Below are 22,594 nucleotides of genomic sequence, written 5' to 3'. Positions count from 1 at the left end.
ACTTTGACTAACCGCTTTGGCATAAGTCGAATTGGTATTCTGCTACTTACCCACAAAGATGTAGTTATTTGAATTAATTGAAACAGTATATTTTTCTGATCTTTTACTATAGAGATGGTTTGCCTAAATCCTTTTGTAATTTCTGGAAAACTAAAAGCATGAATTTTGGTTACAAAACTCTCTTGTGTAGATTGCCTTTGATCAGTGTTGCACTAGTCCAAGGAAAAGCTGTTGGAGGAGGAGCAGAACTTACCACGGCATGTGATTTCAGGTAAGATAAACAATTTGAGTAGCTGTCATGTTGGGTCAGTGATTTAATGACCGTACCTATGAAACACGGGAAGCTTGAGGTACCAATTTTACCAGGAGTCAGATCCCTGATGAGCTTTAGCAACCAACTGCGTCATAGACCAAGTGGGTCCCACTTCTCACCCCTGAGTGAGAGGTAGGACTGCAAAATTGCATATCCCCTTATGTGTCTTTATGTGGCTGTCATAAGTAAAAATAAATAAATAAAACTCTCCATTAGTCTGGTATTTTGTGTTCTGGTTTTATTATTGTACTGTAACTTTGTCCTGTACAGTTTTTGAAAGAAGTTGAGATGCAGAGGAAAGCAAATGAGGTTCTGTCCCTGTTTTTTTTCCATGCAGGTGCAGGGATTTGCCAGCATGAAACAACTAGTGAAAACCAGAGGGCTTTAATTAAAGAGGATGAATGCAGAACAGGAACTGAAAGAAACTACAATAATAAAATGTCACTTTGTTTAAACAGTTGCTAATGTGCAAACAGCCTACAGATGTAACAGGATAAGCACTGTGCACGGCCTCTCTGAAAATTAGGAGCTTCTAGTGAAGTTTTATCTAAGAGAAGGAAATGTGCTCTTTAAGAGGGCCTCAGTGCCTGAAATGGGAAAGGAATTATCCAGAACAAGCTGGAAGTATTTATGTTCAAAAGTAATACTAAGCAAAGTAACCTAGAGTATTACAGTGTTGTTCCAGGTATCAGGAACAGGCTTTGGATAGAGGAGATGGTATCTGCATTATTTGAGCCACGCGGAAGCAATCTTCCTTTGCTTTGAAACTAGATGCAGCCGATCTTTCTTCATGTCTACACAGCTCCCGGTGAACTGGAACCCCAGCTCTGGCTGTGGCCTCTGAGTAGAGACTGTATTGTAAATGCCTAGTAACCATGCAGAGAGGGACTGTGTCTGACAGCTGCAGCGCTGACAGGAGAATGCCCTTGGGAGACTTAGTAGACCTTTCTGTATCTGAGAATCCATTGACAGAAAGTGAATCCTGTTATCCCTTAATAGGAGTTTAGGGAATGTGAACATAATGAAATGGGAATCTTTTGGCTTTCTAAAATATGTACTCTCTACTTTTACTCCAGCTATGTTGTTTGACATACTGTGTAATTATAGTCATTGTCAAGTAGCTGTTCTTTGCATGAATTGAGCAGCTGCAATTCCTCTGATGTGCTGCCATAATTTTCATAACTACAACTGTTGATCCATCTTCCATTACTTTCTAATACACCCATCCAGTGCAACTAAATAATAGCAATTCAGGAGCAGCAAATGGGACTTAACAACAAGGTAGAGAAACATACTCTGTGCTGCTATTGCTCCTGAATTTGAGAATTTCAATAGTTGCGGACAAAATCTGGGGTTTTTTGAGGACTATGAGTAGATATTAGTGGAACAGGTATTCTGTCCGGAATCAGTAGATGCCAAAAGAGGAACCTGAGAACAGAAATCAGAGAGGTGTGTTTTCTTCATTGAATAAACTGTTTGGATATTTTATTCTTTTTAAGAACAAAATGAGTGAGTTGTGGCTGCTTTTAATTCTAAATTTTCAATTCCACTTCTGTTTATTACAGTTACTGTGTAAACTACCAAACTCCTTGGTATTGGGCTAAAATATTTTCTTATTTTTATCTCTGCCAGTTTGTACTACATTAACTATACTGATACTGTTGAAGCAATTCAGCTGTACTGATACTGTTGAAGTGATTCACTTGAACCAAAATGGTACCTTCTCTGAAATGTGCTCTGTCAGCATGATGCACACCTCCACTAAAGTACAGGGGTGTGGACAAATCCAATTTTAAAATAGCTGAGGTGGTTTAAGATATTACTGATGTATTCTAGTGACAGTTCTTGTGGCTAATTGTCTCTTGCTCTGCTTTAAGCCAGCTCATTTAAAATTGGATTAGGGAGGGCCTGCATGAACTCTGGTATGTTTATTGCTGACATAAGGGCAGTGATGAAAAGTGAAGGCATCGTAGGCCACTCCACCTTTGATCTGGAGGAAGAGATCTTCTCAAAACATCATCTTCAATCTTAGCTGCTTTATGGATTGTTGCAGTATGACTCTATGTAAGAGCAGCATTCTTATAAAGATCAGAACCATGTGATTGGGGAATAAAAAATTATCGTCCAGACAAGTGCAAGGTAATTAAAATCCTTTCAGACTTTTTCTGATATGAAAATTGTGAAGGTAAGGCTTCTGACACTGTAATTATCTCAATTATTTCTGTAAAACTGGGTAATGTAAAACCATCCAGGTATGAAACTTGTTTGGACAGCTGAGCTTTTTAGTACAGTTTCAAGAAAGCTAGACTTTTTTCAGTGTGCCACAGGCGAATATTCTCTCTGAGCCTGTGAAGATGGCTTATGGGTTCTGCTGCCAGATGTCAGTGTATGTTGCGGTTCTGTATGACAGTGCAGCCATTTCAGTGAAGTGCACAAATGACTGTGACATTGGATTCAGTGATGCAATTTTACAAATAATTGAAATGAAGTACCTGTTCTGAGTTCCCTGTTTGCAGAAACTTGAAGTGCATCTTGTGCTTGCACAATGCACGAAGTTAAGGAGAAGTGATTTGGCAGGGTTAGTTAAGGAATTTGGACAAGAATTGTAGTGGGTTGTTGAGCAATAAGCTAACAGTTAGATGTGGGGTAGAGACAGTTTGGTAATGAATCTATTTGTGCATTTAGTAGATCACAATAATCTCTGAGTGCAGTAGCTGTACTGTGCTACCAGCCAGTAGCCAGAATAACTATCTTTGAATTCTGAGCTGTCTTGTCTTCTATTTCACGTCGGTGCCTTTGAGAAATCTCGCTGGGGCGATGTCTGCGTAGGTCTTTTAGAAACGTCTACAACTTTGAAAATTTGGTCCTACATCACTTGGTGAATGGACTTTCATTGCACCTGAGCACTTGTGAAAAATACAGTCTCTCCCCCCCTACTCCCTTTTTCCTCTCCGATGCTACTGCAGTCGAAAGAGAGGTGTATCACTGCCATGTGAATCCGATTTAAAAGGTGATGTCTCCAGGCAGAGGATGAGAGTGCAAAGATGGAAAGCTACCCATTTCTCTTACCATTGACCTCAAAATGGGCTGATAGGTAAAGTAAGCAGTATTCTCCTTTTCTTTTTTTGAAAATAATCAACTACAATTTATTTAGCTGTAGTTGATGTTGCACAGTTAAATTGCAAAGGGCCAGTTTCATTACTCCTGTTAGTGCTGAGCAGTATCCTACTTCGTAAAAAGCACCACTGATTTGAAGAGGTATTTGCTTTCTGAGCACACTTCTGGCCTGTGTCTGTGGGAATGGCAGAATCAAGCTTTTAACAAGAGAAGAAGCTTATGCTAATAATACTGCATTTATCAAATTGGCCTTGCTGCATTTTAATTGGATATTTTCCATATTTTTGTGAAATATGTAGGCATGCTTATTATTACTTTTTAAGGTGTTAGGCACGTTCCATAAAACACCTAATAAGAGATACAACGAAATGCGCTGTTATTGAATAGCTTTTGGTGTGTGTGTGTTCTTGTGATGACTTGTGTTTATTTACTTTTGCAAGCATGCCTTTAGTGCATTAAATGTAATTTATATGAAATGAAAGGAGCAGAAGATAATATAACCACTACATAGATGTAGGCCCACTATAACTGACTCTTCAGTTGTTGCTCTTTTAAAAGAAGAGGGGGGAGAAGCTGTAAAGACATTAGTATTCTACAGAAAGCTTTTCCAAGAATAGGTTTCAGAACGTCAGAGCACAACACGCTTGCTCTTTGGAAATACTTTGCTGCATGCAAGGATTTTGGCTTTTAGTTTTATCAGGAGGAGATTTTAGGTACACAAGATGCCGCTGTTTGAAATAAGGGTGCCTCAGTACATAGTAGCTCTTTTCACTGGGCAGAGCACGATATGAATGTAACAGAATGGGCTTCACATATTCATGAGTTCTTGCGAAGTCCAGGCTGACAAAGCACTTTTCATTAGATGTGACTCCGTAACGTTCCTGCACATCATCCAGAGAAGAATGAGTAACCAAATCTGAGAGTGGGTTCTCACAGCTTCAGGTGCTTGCTATATGCCATAGAACACTTTTTTTAAGGATATAAAATTTTTCTGTCTAATGTGTGTGTGTGTGTGTGTAAAACCTCCTTCAAATCAGTTGGCAGTTTTAGAATTCCATTGCAGTCATACATCACTTCATATTTTTAGAGCCCTGGGAGGTTTGTTAGTACAATTTTCTGACGAATTTTCAGAGAGATGGATTATGGTTTTAAAAGTTTCACGTTGCCTAAGATGGCTGTTCTTATTTTTGACCTGGCACACTTGACATCTGGTTCAATAATCGCAGCACTGCCTTTGCAATTGCACCTTCCAGTCTTCCCCTTCACCCCCCACTTCTTTTTCCCCCTCTAATCCAAAGCAACCCAATGTCTTAGTGAAGATTTGGAGCCTTGCAGGCTCGACCTCTGTGTTCCTGTTCCTTCCAGACTTACCCAAAATTGTGCGAAACAAGACTGGAGACTGTTTGAACCTGTGAACCTTGGTGGCTTCAGCTTCCTACTTCTTCCTGGATTCTGTAGTTAGTAAGAAATGAATTGCTACTGCTGTAACTCAGCAGTCACAGGAAGAATAAATCAAATTATAAATTCTGATGTTAAATAAATTTCTATTGTGGTTAAACTGTTGCATGTGTAAGAACTTCTACTGTATCCATGGTCTGTTACTAGGTATTATCCTCCAGTTCTGTTCTGTGTGCTGATACGTTCATATTCATAAACAAAAAGCAAATCTATAGACTGAGGAAAAAACAATTTCAATTAGTGTGGATTTGTGTGTCTGTGAAAGAGAGAGAAAGATTGTAAATAAAATGATACGAGGGGAAATTATACGTTCGGTGATAAGAGAATTGCTCACAGGCATATTTGTGGAGGATCTGCTACAGTTTGGTGAAAATGTGCCTGTTTCTTGTCTGAACATACCATCAGTTAGTGATCTGGAGCTGGCTTTAGTTCCCTGTCAACATAACTAACGTGCTGCGTTAAAAAGTAAAGAGGTGAAGTAGCTAAGTTACTGTTTTAATGTAGAATTTTAATGTTAAATTCTCTATCCCATTTATGTTTGGTTTTTTTTTTTTTTTTTCAGATTTGTCATTGTGGGGCCCCCCCTCAAAAAAAAAAAAAGATGATGTGAAATCATATATCTGCATATCTGGAAAAATTAAAACTTAGGTCACAGCCACTGTTATAATTAAAAAAAAAAAAAAAAACCCAAAAAACCAAACCCACAACCCTCAGCATTTTTTGTTTGAGATTATCCTGATGAAAAGGCAACATTTCATTATAATTTAATCACCAGTGATTTCAAATAAGCGTATGATCTGTCTTTGTTTTAGTCAGAAATTGTTGTGTAGGATGTGCAAATGCAGCATCAGTAGCACTGCGCGCAGAGACAGCTGAATTTCGAAGTGTGTCTTGTTACCCTAGGTCTTGTGCAGGGTTGTTAGTGTGACGTTGCAACATATTTTAAATCCTTTAATGCTGTGGGTTGCAGAAATGTGATATATCAAATCCATCATAAAGTATTAGAGCAACTCGAACCTCGCATCTCTTAGGGCTGATGTCAAGAAATGCTGTTCCTTTCCAGTCGGCTGAGTTGAGGCGAGTGAGGTGATCTTTGCCTTTTTGACATTTTAGATGCCGAGCTCTGAGCCAGTGTTGGGAAGCTCCCCCTCCTCTTTCTGTATCAGCAGTGGAGGTGAGCACAGAATGTGGCTGAAATGTGCCTACTTTAAGAGACTCTTGAATTTGGTCCAGGAGGCTTTTATTCTGTTTTCTTTGGTCTTGATAAACATATATGATGGAAATAAAAATGTGGAAAGGTGAGGTTATAAACATGAGTGTATATGCTGCAGGAAAGTGTGCACGTGATTTTAAAAACACAGTATTTTCAGTTTGAAAACAAGCTTTAGTGTACTTTTTTCATTTCTAGATGAATACTGGCATTCAGATTTGACTAAAAATTTCAATTATCAAACATCTTTGCGTCCAAGTGGTCTTTTTTCATCAAAGAATCTGGTAAAATATCACTGGATCTTTTCTAATGGAAATTTTTGCTTTAGTCTAAAAGGCGTATCAGTTGTTCAAAGTGTTTGCTTGAATGAAATCCAAATAGCTGTAGTTCCTTTTTTGGAAGGAAAGACTCATGTAACATTTTAGATTTCCAGCATGAGTAATTTTTATGTGAGCATTATTTTGGCGTTCACTCGTGTATTGAGACTTTGGCAGCCTGTAAAGAATAGCTAAAACCTGCTTCGTGGGTAAGACTTGAGCGCTACATCAAGATGAGAACGTTACCACACAATTATTTTCAGAGTCGGAGATTGCAGCATGCCCGTGCCTGGGACCTGCTGACACCGGGGTAATATAAATAAAATCATAGCTGGGAATTAGAAGAGGAGGAGAGTGTTGGTAAGACATGGGTCGTTAGCAGGGGAGGAGAAGTGGGGTGGTAGTCCATGGATTGCCGCTGTACAGCTGTGGGGAGAAAGGAGGATCCAGGCACCGCATTTTGAGTGATGGGGCCTCAGTCCCACTTTATGGCTCTGGTGATTCATGCCGTTTTCAGAGTTTATACTGCACACTTCAAGGGAATTACAGCTCCCCGGTGTAACTATCTGGTTTATTCTCTTGATTCTGTGCGCTCTTAAATTGCGGTATGAGCCTTGCGTGTGTTCATAAGCCTTTGTAAAGCCATGCCGCTCCTTCCCCGTGTGCGCACAGGGGGTCTTGTCAGACAGATCCGAGGCAGCACCCATGGACTGGGGACTCTTTATTGCTAACTGCATAGTTGTAAAAAGTCTATGTCTCTCTCACTTGGGAAAGGCCTTTTAATTTACTTTTTCTGCAGTTTTTTGGGTCTCCTCAGCTCACTTGAATGCTCAGGCACAGAGGAAAAGGGGGGCTGCACGAGTCCCCTGTCCAGCCCTCTCCCCATCTCCACAGCCCCCCTGCGTGGTGCTGCCCACCTCCCGGCACCCACAGCCTGCCGTGGGGGGATAGCGCCCTGGGCTGTGGGAAACCCCTGCGGGCATCGCATGTGGACCTCAAGGAGTATCAGCCTGGGAAATGGGGCAGGCTCACTTTGCAGTTTGGCCAAATAATTTTCTTTCCTGTCAGCTTATTGAAAAATGACTGGGGGGAAAAAAAAAGGCTCATCTTGGTTCCTTAAAAACAGCTTGTGGAGTTTTAATCAGTCATGCTTTTTTGGGCCCCTATTTCTTGCTCTGCGATCTGTCATCTTAATTCATTTTTCATTCCTGCTACAGAAAAAGTCTTTTTGTAATGTCCAATATTCAGCTTCATTTATCCCTTTTGGAAGAAATGTAGCTTTTTATAGCATGCTTTTCTCTCTCCAGCTTCTGTGAAGCCATGGGTGAGAAAGTGTCAAGCCTGAGGTAAAAAATTAGATTTAAACCCCCTAAACCAGGTCTGCTGGGTGAGCCTTCATCTGGGGAGCTTCTGGTCCAGCAAGAGAATGGAAGGGCTGTCTGAGTGGATGGCAGCCAGTGTGACAGAGAGCATTGCCTGTGGGAGACTTTTGGAGGGCCTTACCTACCTTGTCTTGTTTGAGGCTGCCCTGCTCCCCTTGCAGGGTATTAGCAACAGCTTCTTTCCCCATTTTTCTTTCCTTCCATAAGCCCTCTCTCAAATTAACAGTCTGCCTTGGTCTTCTTTTAGCCACTCCTTTGATCAGGGATGTGTTTGAGAAATAAATGGTTTTTCACTTCCCTGGTTGTTCTTACACAATCGTATCTGGACCAGTTTTAGTCTGGGTCTTGCTGGCTGACAGAGTGCTCTGCTATTTTACCATACTCCTTTTTGCTGCTGATTGGCCTGTTCTTCATTTTTCTCAGTGCAGGCTTTGCTATTGGTGAGATGCTGGTTTTGGGGGCATGCAGATTTCTGTATCTACCTATTATAATTTAATTCCTGTTATCCACAAGATCTTTTGCTAGTAACAATACTACTTTTGTGCTTCTTCCATGGAGCGGTTTCCTTTGAAATTGGTAATCTCGCAGCCTCTTTGAGCTGACTCTGTTCCTTTTGGAGGCTCATCTTCCATCGAACGTCCGAATGTTTGGGCAATAAACAGTGGAGTTATCTACACCTTAAGCTCCTGTTTATTCTCAGAGAACACATTCCTCCTAAAACGGCTCATGTCTGGCAGTTTCTTCTCTGATGTCCCTGTGTTCCATCTCTGCTTCCAACTCTTGTTACTCCATCTTCCCTTTTTTTGATCTAGGACTCCGTTTTTCAGAATTTTAGCATTGTGTCTTTAGATAAAAATACAACTTCATCATTCTTTCTTCTGCATTTCATTTGACTCTGAGTGATGTGAAAAAGAATGATAGAGTCACATTATAAATGGTTATTTTAAGGTTTCCTTTGAATACTGCATCTCTCATTGTTTAGGTCCATCTGCTCCCCCCTGGGGTTTCCCAGCCAACCCAGAAGAACATTAACTCTTGCTCAAGAAAATACATCTGTAATTAGGGTCTATTTTCAGATCAGATTTTGACCCTGATTCTTAGGGCTCCATAAAATGCATTGGAAAATCTGACTGAAGGGCAGAAGGTAAGGTGGTAAAGGGAATGTGCTAGGGAGGCTTGAGATACTTTCTCTTAGGCTACTTTATGTAAACCTTGATTCTTAGCTTTTGTTGCAAGTGTGGGGAAAATGGATGCACTAAGAGTGTTACAAAATAATTCAGTAACTATAAATAAAATACCATATAATCTGTAAGGCAATTTGAAAAGAGCTGTGAGAAAAGAGAGCTTTCATGTTGGTGAGATTTCTTAGGCTGGCATCAAGCCTACTCCTTTGACACCGAGTTACAGAGCGTGCCTCCGTACTGGGGAGGCTCAGTAGGGTTTTTTTATTTTGGTTCTTGGGTATCATTTTAATTTATTTAAACCTCAAGTAAAGAAGATGTGTCATTTTGTTTTAATCACTGAAAGGATTTGCGAGGGCTCACTTTCTGATGGACTTATTAAAATAGTAGCCAGACCTACTTCTTTCCATTGCATTCCTGTAGTAAAAGTTACAGATTAAAGCTCATAAACAGGAGAGATCATTAATGTGCACAGTCTTCTCTTACCCTATTGACTTTTGGGATTGCAGAGCTGCTTTGGGCAATTGTATCTACAATATGCACAAGGGACATAATTTCCCCAAACTCTCTTAAACAATTTGTCTTCATTTTTATATTCTTTAGTGGTTACCATTTAGGCATTTGTCAAGCGAATATTTGTGACTAAAGAATTTTCAGAAAGAGCAGAGATTTAGGGGGTTGTTTTTAGGATGCCAGTCTGCACACTGTCACCAAAAGCAGGTAGGACAAATCCTTAGTTTTATTGATTTTACAGTATTTTCACTTTGGAAGTGTCACTTCATGTTGCCAGAGCTCTGAAGCAGCAATTGCTGTAATGTCTAATGGTCTTACTCGTTCTCTGCTAGGGCAGAAACATGAGAAGCTCTGCATGAGAGAGAAGATACCGGAGAGGAGCAGGGGGAATTAATAATAGCAAGCTGTGCTGGGAAAGTGCGGAGCAGTCATGGCTGGCCGATATTCACTGCATTGTTATAGTTCAAAGATCTGCTAAATATAATTAGCAAGGAGTTATTTATGAAAAGTATAACCGAGGCTTTTTGATCCTTTAAAGCCTATCCAATTAATCAAGTGAGATTGAAAGATAAGTGAAATTATGACTAACTCTTCTCAGGATGAATCCCCTTGTTAATATTTTCAGAGAATTAGGAGGGGTTTTGGGGGATAGAGGGTGTAGTAAGATAGCTGAATTTCAGAAAACTCTTTAGCTGTTTTGTCTAGATAATCCCTTTACAGAGTACCTAGGTAATTATTTGATGGTGTAGTGATAAAGAGACTGATGAGACACTGCACTGGATAGGCAGAGACAGATTAATTAGTCTCAACTTGCTTTTCGGAGGAGACTGTCTTATTCTTGAAGGTCTAATTCTAACAGCATCTGTCATGAAAATTGAAGTAAGGACTGGAAACTGCTCAGCAGCAGCATTGCTGACTAGCTAAATTATTTTAGTGTATTACTGCATATTTCTTCTGCAGAATATTCTTCCCACAGTACCTTGCTGCTTCAAAATTCATTCTTTTATTGCAAAAATGACTGGTTAATGCAGTTGTTGTTTTAAGGTAAATTTCTGTAATAACCATGGAAGGCTTGTGTGTTGGAACGGGTGGAAGCAAGGGCAGATAGCCTGGGAGGAATATAGACAAATGGTCTGAGCAGCCAGGGATCAGGTTAGGAAAGTCAAAGCCCTGATAGAATTAAATCTGGCCAGGGACATCAACAGCAACAAGCAAAGCTTCTATGGGTACATCAGTGATAAAAGGAAGACTAGGGAATGTGGGCCCCCTCTGGAATGATACAGGAGACCTGGTTACCTGGGATATGGAGAAGGCTGAGGTACTCAACGACTCTTTTTGCCTCAGTCTTCACCGACCAGTGCTCTAGCCACACTGCCCAAGTCGCAGAAGGCAAAGATGGGGACTGGGAGAATGAGGAACTGCTTGCTGTAGGAAAAGATCAAGTCTGAGACTATCTAAGGAACCTGAAGGAAGAGCCAGGGAACTACAGGCTGGTCAGTCTCACCTCTGTGCTCAGCAAGATCATGGAGCAGATTCTGCTGGCAACTGTGCTAAGGCCCATGGAAATTAAGGATCTGATTGGTGACAGCCAACATGGCTTTGCTGAGGGCAAATCTTGCCTGACAAATTTGGTGGCCTACTGTGAAGGAATTACATCATTGGTGGATAAGGAAAGAAAAACTGACATAATCTACCTGGACTTGTGCAACGCATGACATCCTTGTTTCTAAATTGGAGAGACAGGGATGTAATGGATGGACCACTTGGTGGATAAGGAATTGGCTGGCTGGTCACACTCAAAGAGTTGTGGTCAATGGCTTGATATCCAAGGGGAGATCAGTGATGAGTGGCGTTCCTCAGGGTGTGGTACTGAGACCAGCACTGTTTAATATCTTTGTTGGTGACATGGACAGTGGTATTGCGTGCACCCTCAGCAAGTTTGCCAACGTCACCAAGCTGTGTGGTGCGTTTGACATGCTGGAGGGAAGGGATGCCTTGACGGGTTTGAGAGGTGGGCCCGTGCAAACCTCATGAAGCTCAACAAAGCCAAGCACAAGGTCCTGCACATGGGTCAGGGCAATCCCAAGCACAACTACAGGCTGGGCAGAGAATGGATTGAGAGCAGCCCTGAGGAGAAGGACTTGGGGGTGTTTTTGAGCCAGCAATGTACGCTTGCAGCCCAGAAAGCCAACCATGTCCTGGGCTGCATCCAAAGAAGTGTCACCAGCAGATCACAAGGGAGGTGATCCTGCCCCTCTACTCTGCTCTTGTGAGGCCCCACCTGGAGTACTGCATCCAGCTCTGGGGGCCCCAGTACAGGAGAGACATGGAGCTGTTGGAGTGAGTCCACAGGAGGCCACGAAGCTGATCAGAGGGCTGGAGCACCTCTCCTATGAGGACAGGCTGAGAGGGTTGGGCTTGTTCAGCCTGGAGAAGAGAAGGCTCCGGGGAGATCTAATTGCGGCCTTCCAGTACCTGAAGGGGCCTACAGGGAAGATGGTGAGGGACTGTTTATCAGGGAGTGTAGTGACAGGACAAGGGGTAATGGCCTTAGCCATTGAGAGACTAAATACTTATACAAGACAAGTTGTCACTATTAGAACCCATGTTGTCATAACTATCGATATTTAGATTTCCAGGTTAGGTCTTTGCAGGCATGAATTGCAGCCTTAGCTTTAGTCAGTACTCTTAATTTCAGGCTTTCTGTGACTTTGTGAAAATGTCAAGGCAGTGGTTCGTATTCAGGTCTTGTTTTCAAGGCTATCCTCAGAAATTACTTTTGTTGTGAAAAGATTCTGGAGAAGGTAGGGATGAGCTTTGCAGCAAATTGCCAAGGAGCATTCATATACGAGGCCTCAGTAATTTGTACCTTAATGCTAAGGAAGTTCTGTAGTTTCTCACATGTGCATTAATATCTGTCCATGTGTGGTGGGAAGGATAGGTTTTAGGTGTATTAAATGGGAAGATACATGATCTCTGGTGTATCTTTCTGACTCTGAGATTTGGAGTGCAGATATCAGAGGTGGATGGAGCTCTAGGTACACGTTAAAACTTGCAGGGCCACCTGCCATGCTAAAGCAAATGGGGAGAAGGCGGCTAGCCTGGAGGTTTCCAAACTACAGCGTGTGCTACATGAACCATTCAAGATGGTGTGCAGTTGCAGCAGTGCTTGACTACTTGTGCGATGGTCCTTGCCCAAGCTTCAAGCTAACAGCACGTGGAGCCCCAGTTAATTTCTCCTTGCAGTCCAGCCTGCAGGGCTGCCACTTGCTGGGCCAAGACCCCCTGGTGCCCCAGCCTGTGCCATGGAAGTGAAGTTCTAGAATTGGCTGGCTTCATTTGCAGCACAGGGGCTGGAGGCATCAGAGGAGTCCACCAGAACTTGGGGTTTTGGGCAGAACAGGTGCTCCCAGCATGTGCTGCAGCCACTAATCATAGGTTTGCATAGCCCTTTTGTGGCTCTAGGAAGAGTTTTATCCTGTTGTTGGCTGAAGACCATTTTACACGCTTGCATCTCCTGGGGCACAGATGGACCTTGATCTTCCTGTGCCGTGATGGACAGTACAGGAGATCTCAGCTATTCAGATCCTATAGCGGTACTGAACTCTAGATGCCTATGGCAATGCTTTTGCCTCCAATGAAAGATTCAAGGTGACTTCTCTCTTCTATGGAAATGCTTTCGTATCCAACTACCCACTCCTGCCTCATCTGAACAGTTATTGTTGCAGCTGTCCACTTAAAGGTTTTTTTTCTTTATGTGTTTTTTTGCAAAGCCAGAGGTGTAGTATGCTGCCTAGAAGATATTACGTGATTTATGTGGTGTACTGGACCAACCTGAAATAAAGGACTCTGTTGAATTTATAGCAACAAAGTAAGAACTAAACTACCTGTTCCTTTATCTGTACAACAAAAGCCCTGATTTGTAATTAAACAATCACAACTCTGCCTTGCTTTGTAACACCCTAGCTGACTAAAACCATCCCATCAACTGCATGTGTTCAGCAGCACTTTGTAAGAGCAGGACTTTTTTTTTTTGGCGGGTTTTGCGTGCATCAGCAAGAGGAGAACAGAGATCAGATTACAGATATTACCTGTGTAACTCTGTCTGCAGCCTGAGCCACAGTCACTTGCTGCAAGAACCCACCACCAATACTGGGATCTCCTGTGCCCCGTGGGATGCTGAAGAAGTGTAAGGAAGGTGGAGTGAGACTATGAGGTGCAACGTGCAGGTGAAGTGATGAGACAGGGACTATATTTTGAGTGTTGAGAAGGTGCAGTAGGAGAACAGGGAAGATGTGGACAAAGGACTCTGGCTTTCTTGCTTGCCTAAGGTCCAGCATGTGTTTGAGAGCTGCTGCTGCGGTGGATGGTCCTGGTGACACTTGCCAAGCAAAGTTACAAAATCCTAAACTAGTTACACCTGAGCTTTTGTCACTTGCAAGCAAGGTCATCAAATTTTCATGCCCACCTGGCAAAACAAGTTCCATTTGCATGATAAACACCACCCACAGATAATGTCATACCTGACCTCTAACAAAGTCTTGAACTTGCACTGCCCAGCAGAGTGCATTTTAAAAAGCTGTTTTGGCAACATGTCAGCATAGCACGGCTGTTACTTAATTTAACAAGAGTCCATTAAGCTGATATCACATTGATGATTGTATTAGAAAAACATACATGTTGGGGAAAGCATATGACTGGATCGTACATCAAATTTGTTCTGTTGTTTGCTGGTTAAAACAAGTGTTTGGCCCTTGATAGCCTTCTTTCTGCTACCATTTTCCTGGCAATTTTCTTTTTTCTTTAACATCTCTCTTTTCCTGTGTTTATAATAGTCGTGTGTGTGGTTTGGATGGTTGGTCGAAAGCCTTAGATATCAATACTGTATCCTTGCTGTCTTCACTGAGTAATGACAGTCGGCCAAAATGCACGTGTGGCTGACCTCGACCATTGCTTTTCATGTGTCTGGATGTCTATCTATGTTTTGCAAAAATGTCTAGCTGTATTTGAAATTTTCTTATTATTTCTATTTCAATAGCTCTTGCTTTACAGCATGTTAAAATTATGGATGTCTTTTAATTGTATCCCAAGGCCTTCGACTCTGTTTTTTGGAGAATTTTCCACTTTGTGTTGGTTCAGTCACCTCATAGATAGCGTTACTGAAATTTATAGAAGTTAGCTGATTTGGTGAGGGAACTTCCTATGACCCAAGGCATAAGCTTTGCTTATTATTTATGTTGATTGGTGGTTTGAGAGCAGGAGGCCAAAGTATTTGTGGGGGGAGACAGAAGTCATCTCCTGCAGTTCTGGCTGCCCTCTCGGTATAACCGTAGCTAAGAAGCAGGTGCTGCAGCACTGCGTGACGCCGGGTGCCTCCCTCCATGGTGTGCCTGTCTCACGCCAGCTAAAAGGAGAAGATTGGAAGTCAGGAGCTGCATCCTTACGTGACCCTGGGAGTCAAACAGGGATGGGAACAAAAGCCAGGTTGCTGACAATGCATTTAATGTTTTAGGCATCCTTTTTTTCCATCATGGGTTTCAGACATAGTGGTAGGAGCTCTTAAAATGCATAAAATAGAGGATGGTATTTGTCCCTCCCTAGTGAACTTCATTAGTGCCTTTGCCTTGTCAGAATGCTGAATATAATTCAAACCCCAAAGTCCAGGAAAGGACCACCACAAACCTCAATATAATCTGAATTCTGCCCAAGGAACTGATTATACCTGTTGGAACAGTTCAGTAACAGGGGTACTATAAAAAGCAGATATGAAAAACTGAGAAAATATATTTTTGTTTGCATTTTCAGCTTTCATTATATATGCTCCAGCTTCAAGTAGTTGGGAAATACTTTAGCAAGGGAAAGTGTAGCTGTTAGGTCACAGCAAGTGCTGCCTTTGAGGAAGCAAGTTACCTGGATTTGTTAGGTTGCATTGTTAATGGCAAACAAGATTTTCTTCTCACGTGCATTGCCGGTGATGTGATGCGGCGTGACAGTCAGTAGTTTGTGGGCGCAATGAGATGTCACGGAGTGAAGGAATCCTCCGATCAAAGGTGGAGGATTTGTAACATTTAGCACGTCTGAGAACATTTTAAAATGTACAGCAGGAACATTTGCTGTAGCTCTTGTTTGCTTTAGATGACTAACCCCAAATTGGATGTGGCCCATGGTGGCTGTGCTTTCTTCCTACGGGTGTTGTAGTGCTTGTATCATGGAAATATAATGTTCTTAGAAGGTTTCAGCTGCAATTTAACCTCTTATTTCCAATATAAATTGTGAGGATTTTGCTACCCTTCACACTTCTGAAAGATGTTTCTCTGCTTCTATGGTCTTTAGTTACTTCGTTACATTAATTTAATAAATATTTTTTCAGTATTGTCATGCAACAGATTATCTTCTTTTTTTAGGGCAGGGAAGGCATATGTCAGGAGCCTAGTGGTATATCCTTCCCCTGGGATACAGGAGACCCAGATTTAAATTCTCTTCACCTGGAAGACAAGAACAGGCATACTGAGTCAAATCAGGGTTCATTTTGTATTCATCTGCTATTCTGTCCCAGGCAGGGCCAGTACTAGGTGAATAAGATATAAACAGCTCAGGAATAGAATGGTACTTGTGTCTTTTCAGCTTTTTGATATCTGCCTCTTTGTGTTTAGTAATGCTTGATGTACTTTCCTTACATAAATTCATCTAATGGGAGATCAGATCTGTCATGTCTCAGAAGGTAGACTCAATTCCTTGCATAAAATAGAAAGGGAAATATTTATGCGATGCTGCAGCTGGTGATGTTCAGAGGCTGATCTCAGGCTAGCTTGGCAGCGGCATACACCTCTTCAGATCTGAGCTCAGGTCTCCATTGCTTCCTTGTGCACGGGGACCGAGAGCGAGCGGTGTACCTAACAGAGGGCGTGATGGGTGGTTTCCATAAGAAATGGCGTGACTTCGGGAGAGGATTCACAGTTGAAAAGTCTGAAAAACCATAGATAGCTTTCTTAAGCCTGAAGACAGTCCAAGACTACCTTTACACCTTCTACTGACCACCACTGTCCTGGTTTTTGGCTGGGACAGAGTTAATTTTCACAAGAAGCTGGGAGGGGACACAGCCAGTATAGCTGACCCAAACTAGCCAAAGGGATATTGGATGCCGTGATGTCATGCTCAGTATATAAAGGAGGAGCAGGGCAGGGAAGAGGGTTGCTGCTTGGGGATGGGCTGGGCATCGGGTTCTGGGCGGTGAGCAAATTGCATTGTGCATCACCTGCTTTGTGTATTCTAAGTACTGTTGTTGTCGTTATTTTCCTCTTCCTTTGCTGTCCCAGTAAACTGTCCTTATCCCAACCCACGAGTTTTACCTTTCTCCTCCCCATCCCATGGAGGGTGGGGGGGTGAGCTGAGCAGCCGTGTGGTGCTCAGCTGCCGGCTGGGCGTCAGCCACTACAACCACTTATCTCAGTATTTTCTGTGGAGCTTGTTCGAAGGAGCATTGCAGGGAGAGGTGAATCCCAATGAGATCCTGGAAGTTGCAGCCTCACAGCCTCTATGGATTTAGCTGTCAGTCGCTTATTTTCCTTTCACCATGTTTGGTTCCATTTTGTCAGAGGGAGGTGAAGACTGTGCAGGATAACAGAGCCTTTCCCACATACTAAATGTTTTCAGCTTTTTTCTTCTTGACGCTGATGGATCGGCTGTGCTTCTAATGTAGGATTTCACTTCCCATGCAAACTTCAGAGCGTGTTGACCCAGCTTCCCAGATGATTTCCTGTGTGCCCACAGGACATGCATGGAAGTGCCTGTCCTTACGGCCTGAGCCCGGGTGCCTGGGACAGTCTCAGACTCAACAAATTCAGCATTGTCTTCTGACCTGCGATGTGGTTGTGTTACGACGCTGCCTACAGATAGTCTAGCATCAGATGCCGAGCTGCTGATGACTGCTTCTTTTTTAATGCTTCATGTTGCTCAGCACAGCTAGAATTAAACCCTTAATAATGTTTTCATTATTGCTTTCCCAGTGGGATGCTGGGTGTCAGCAAATTGCAAAGTAAGCTGAACCAGTAAAGGAGTTTGGGGCTACTTGCAGAGTCTTCCTTGCGGAGAGGAGAGACCTGAGCTCCCTGGGATTTGCTGGGCTTGGGAAGCACTTGCTAGTGTTAGCTAAAAGCCTTTCCTCCCCTGCAATACTCTGCTCTCTTCCTTTTGTCACACAACCTTCCTCCACTATCTCTACAAAAAGGCTTTCACGCAATCTGGCATGTCAGCTGTTGCCTTTGTGCATTGTGTTGGGTCTGGGATAAAGCGTAAGCTCTTCAGCCCTGGTGCTTTATAGCATGGCATGAATGCTGATGGTGCTCTGGTTAAGAAAAAAAGCAACCAAGCAAACTTACAATTAACAATAACTGAGCAGATTTGGGAACTGTAAGTTCCTAGAAGGCGTTGCATTTTTCAAGTTTTTATTTTTCTTTCCCCTTTTAAAGCTGTTCACCTTGGTATTTTCATTATGGAAAACTGCATTATTAGGAAATAGACTTCTGTGTAGATCTTAGTATTACATGATTTAACTTCAGAAAGCCAATTAGTGCTTGAAGTAGAAGCTAATCTACTTCACAACTTACAGCCCTTGCCTTCTAAACACCAGCAAGCAACCACACTGCAGAACACCATCTTAAGAAAGAGCAAGTACTGGTCTGCTTCTCTACATCGTTTCTGTATGATTGAATTTCTAGAGGCTGTTTCCACTAATCTAATGTGTGTCAGCGTGAACACTATGTGGAGACAGTACAATCGGCTGCAGCAGAGCTCCTCCGGGGAGATAGCTTAATCAGCTCAGGGTGAGTTCTTAAATAAGGGAGGTGACAGACTGTAGAAAAGAAGCAAAGATGTGAAATCTTTGAGAAAAGGAATGTGACTCTATCTTCTGGAGGGGAGCAATTCTATTACACACTGTAAGGCACAAATAGAAAGCAATTCTATTATATGTTGTGGGCCAGAAGTTGAGCATCCATCTTCACTTCTCTTGCTGTAGTGAGCAGATAAAAATAAAACTTACATGGACCCTCTAAAGTATGGAACAAGAAAACCTCACCAACTGTGCTATAATCAAGCACCAGGGCGCTGACAGAACCTCCTCAGCACAGATCAGCACTAAGACCATGATCCATTCTCTTGAGAAATACCTTTTGTGGGTCAGTTCGCTTGGGTTTTAGACAGAACCCTGTTGTTTTTAGGCATGAATTAGCAAGGCAATGTCGGCACTGTGAATAAGTGTAACGTGCCCTCTGTCTTTGCAATTCTGTTTTCAAATACTTTTTAGAACTGACTGCAGGCATCAGTGCGGGCACTAAGCATCTTTACTTGTGGCAGCCTATGTATCTCATTTTGAGAAGGGCCAAAAGCTGCAGCTTAAGGCACTGGGTGATGTAAAAATTAAGATACTCCAGCTCTGGCTGTAACCAGCGTGCTGTCAGGTTGTATCAGCCTTTGGAAGCAGAGGGGAGGAGAAAATAGAAAATCTAGCGCGGGCAAGCTGAACACGGAAGTCGATGCATGGATTGACCTCTGCATATTTGTTTTTTGTTGACAGGTTGATGACGCCGGGGAGTGAAATTCGGTTTGTCCATAAGCACATGGGCCTGGTGCCAGGCTGGGGAGGAGCTGCCCGGCTGGTGCGGATCGTCGGCAGCGGGGCTGCCCTCCAGCTGCTGAGCGGGGCTGCCAAGGTGGACCCTGAGAGAGCTCTGCACCTTGGGCTCTCGGAGGAGACGTTGTCGTCTTCAGATGAAACGGGAGCGTTAGAAGAAGCCCAAGCCTGGCTGAGTCAGTACACAGAGGGACCAGCCAGCGTGATTCGGGCTGTGAAAAAAGTGGTGACAGCGGGAAGAGAGCTACCACTGGAAGCTGCCCTGAGGACAGAGAAGGACATTTTTGGAACTGTATGGGGTGGGCCTGCCAATTTGCAGGCGTTGGTTACGAGACCAAAACATAAATGATGGTCGATGCAAAAGAAACGTTCTTGACCTTTTTGCAAACAAAGCTTTCACTAAAGCAGGCATTAAACTAAATCATTTAAGGACTTGTTATTTAAACTGGCATTAACATTCCTGTCGTTCACGTCAGGCAGACATATTTGGTGTGCAACCACAGAGAAATCCCAGGCACATTCTTTACTGTCCTAATCACCCACTGAATGGAGATTAGTGAAATTAGTATGTAAAGGTGGATACTGTGATGAGAATAGAACTATAATTCTTTTGGAATGAGGCTGAAGATTATTTTCTTTGGAGTTAATTTTGTTTTTCTAACTGGTATGGAAATGAATTGCTTGAAAGATATGAGATTTATTTATTTGCAGAACGAACAGGTGCATCTAAAGCCGCAAAATATGAGTTCCCCACCACGCGACTAGTGTCTTAAAGCAGCTTTGAAGGGATGACAACTGGTGAGATGATAGCTTTTATTTTTTCATCTTCAGTCTGTTCTTGGTATAATTGCTGAGAAAGTATCCAAGGATACTTCAATTTTAATGGTGATTTTTATAGAAGCTCTAACTCACTGAGGAGCTTACAGCCCTCGTTCACTGACATGGATCTTAAGTCCTTAAATGCATTTAAATGTCTACCTCACTGTTGTAGAAACCATCTACATCTACGCTTTGCATCTGCACATTCCCATAGCCTGTACCTGTGCTGCTGAGCATGCGCGAAGATGCTGACCTAATTCTTTACCTAGAACTTAGTTGAAATCTTGGAAGGCCATGATGAATCATACCCAAAATTGGGATTTCCTTGACTGGGTGGTCTGAGTACTTCAGCATTCTGGAAAGACGTGTGTGGATCTGTCTGGCTGTGTCTTAATTTTAGGATATTTTTACTGGTAGGGCATATTTGGGCTGCAAAAGACCCGAAGACTTGGAGCTTGGTCTCCACTTCATGCCAGTGACTATGCAAGCAATTAACTCAGTGGGGAGGGTTTTCCCTTTAGAAACTAAGTGCCTGCTTTGGCAGATGATTCTTAAACATCTGTGAGAGCAAAAACATGCAGACATATCCATGGCTGAGAGATTCCTGTACTGGTGATTAGGACGCACATGTCTCTTAATCCGGGAGGGGATGAGATCTGAGCCCAGGACCCATGTACCCCAGGGGAGCACGTTAAGGAGGAAGCTCTGGGCTCTGTGCCACTGACATGCGTTCTCGATCTGACCAGGCATCACTAACTCTAGGTACATGGTACGACCTCCCTTAGGAAAAGGAGGCGAGTCCTGGGATGGAAATTAATGTTCTGATTTCTACAGTGTTGCAGTATTCCCGAGTTTTAGAGAGCGAGGTAACTGTACATATGTTTGAGGATCTTGGGACAGATCAATGATGGGAATTAACAGGCCTGGATTGCCTGTTAAGATTTTTGCAGCTTTCGAGCAGATGCTGTGCTCTGCTGGGGATGTTTTACTATATGGCTTTCACAGCGGGGAGGGTGTATAGCCTGAAGCAACCAAAAGAAATGAAGAAAGGGACGTGTTTTGAGCTGGCACCTCAGGGAGGATAAGGAGCTTACTCTGCTCTGATGATCCTGTTTGCCTTCACACCTGAAGCTGCTGCTGGAGGAAGCTTTCCAATCTCTCCTCCCCAAAAATAAAGTTCATTTTTTACTTCCAGGTTAGAGAAGAGATGGGAATGGGAACAGGGGGAGAGAGTAGTGATCTGGTTTGTGCCTCTTTCTCCCCCCACCCCTTTTTATCCAACATATCTGTTATGTCCCCTGTCCAGCTGGATTCTTTCCTGTGCTCTAAAGGACTTCAGACCCAAGACTTCTGAGGTACAGATGTTTTAATGTAGTTAGGCAGTGCTTGACTGTTTAGTAATGAAGCTGTGCTGCTTTTCATGAAGTTCCTCAAGATTTGTGAGGGATTCTAGACTGCCAGCATCACTGAACCTTCGGAGCATGCTCCAGTCCATACTCATCCAACTTTCTGAAGCAATAGCACATCACATTGTTGTGAGTCAAATTAATTGTGCTTTAAAGGGCAATTGGTTATGTCTTTGCTAGTAACAAGAATAAATTTGCCATTACTAATGCTGTGATTATGTTCTTCCTCAGGTTCAAGATCCTTGAATATTTTTATTTTTCAGGTGCCAGGCTGTAAGGCTCATTAGTGTATCCTGTGCACCGGGTGATATAAATTTGAAAGGGAGGAAATTGTAGCAGAAAAGCAGAATCTGTTTTACTTGCACATTTTGAACTAGAGCTGTGCTGCCAGTAAGTGAAACTCAGTATGTACAGCTACCGGGGGGCCTCTTTCCATTTTGATTTGTAGACGATGAGCTTACTTCTCCCTTCAGCAAATGCATTTCCCCAGCCATCCTCTCTGATTTGTATCAAAGGCCAACGTCTCCTTCTAAGAACAGGACAAATAATTAACTAGTACTGAGTAAGACACTTTCAGAAAAGGTTACAGAAACTCATTGTGTCCTCTGGTCTGTTGGAATCACAGATATACCAAAGATAGCTACAAGAGATTCTGAAGATAATTACAGGTGTTTGTTTTGATCAAGGATTTTGTGGGCAGCCCAATACCATCTTCTGTAGATCCTTTTCTGTTTTAAAAGCAAGTACAGGCATTTGTATGAAAACCAGCCTAACTAAAAATTACCACGAGTGCTCCAGACTGAGCTGAAATGGAATCCCATTTTACCAATTTCAAACCTAAATGTTTTATTTCATTAAATACTTGCATACTTATCATCTTAAGGTGACAAATACCTGTAACCAGCAGATGATAAGCATTTATATTTTCTTTACAATTATTAAAGACTACAAGCTTCATCTCTGTTTTTGTTCCCCTCCAGAAATGGCCTAAAAACAAACAAGCACTAAATGCACAAAATAAATTAGAAACCTTGAAAATGATACTCCCAGTCTCCTAATTAAATGGCGCGCTAGCTTTTTTATTTCCTAGGGGCTAGTTTGCCAGCTCCCTTCCCAGCAAACTAGGTTTCCTATTACATTGTGAAATGCCGTCTTGTTGCCTTGCCTCTCTGTGCTGGGACAGCGCGAGTGCTTAATGGGGGCATGGACCGTGCGCCAAGTGTTCAAAGGTTGGATACTGGAGATCA

At 42.5% G+C, this 22,594-nt stretch overlaps 1 protein-coding gene across 4 annotated transcripts in view; it reads left to right on the top strand.

Annotated features, from left to right (window-relative positions):
- Positions 1 to 22,304, top strand: part of ECHDC1 (ethylmalonyl-CoA decarboxylase 1) — a 42,300-nt gene extending 19,996 nt beyond the window's left edge. For all 4 annotated transcript variants that reach the window (XM_054819045.1, XM_054819044.1, XM_054819047.1 and 1 more), the window contains 2 exons: positions 191 to 271; positions 19,066 to 22,304. In XM_054819045.1, the coding sequence (XP_054675020.1) occupies positions 191 to 271; positions 19,066 to 19,471 (487 nt within the window). In that variant the 3' untranslated portion in view covers positions 19,472 to 22,304. The remainder of the gene's footprint in view (positions 1 to 190; positions 272 to 19,065) is intronic.
- The last annotated feature ends 290 nt before the right edge of the window (positions 22,305 to 22,594 follow it).

The sequence above is a fragment of the Grus americana genome, chromosome 3 (assembly GCF_028858705.1).
Source record: "Grus americana isolate bGruAme1 chromosome 3, bGruAme1.mat, whole genome shotgun sequence".
Classification (NCBI taxonomy): Eukaryota; Metazoa; Chordata; class Aves; order Gruiformes; family Gruidae; genus Grus; species Grus americana.
This window is presented reverse-complemented; position numbering and strand designations above follow the sequence as displayed.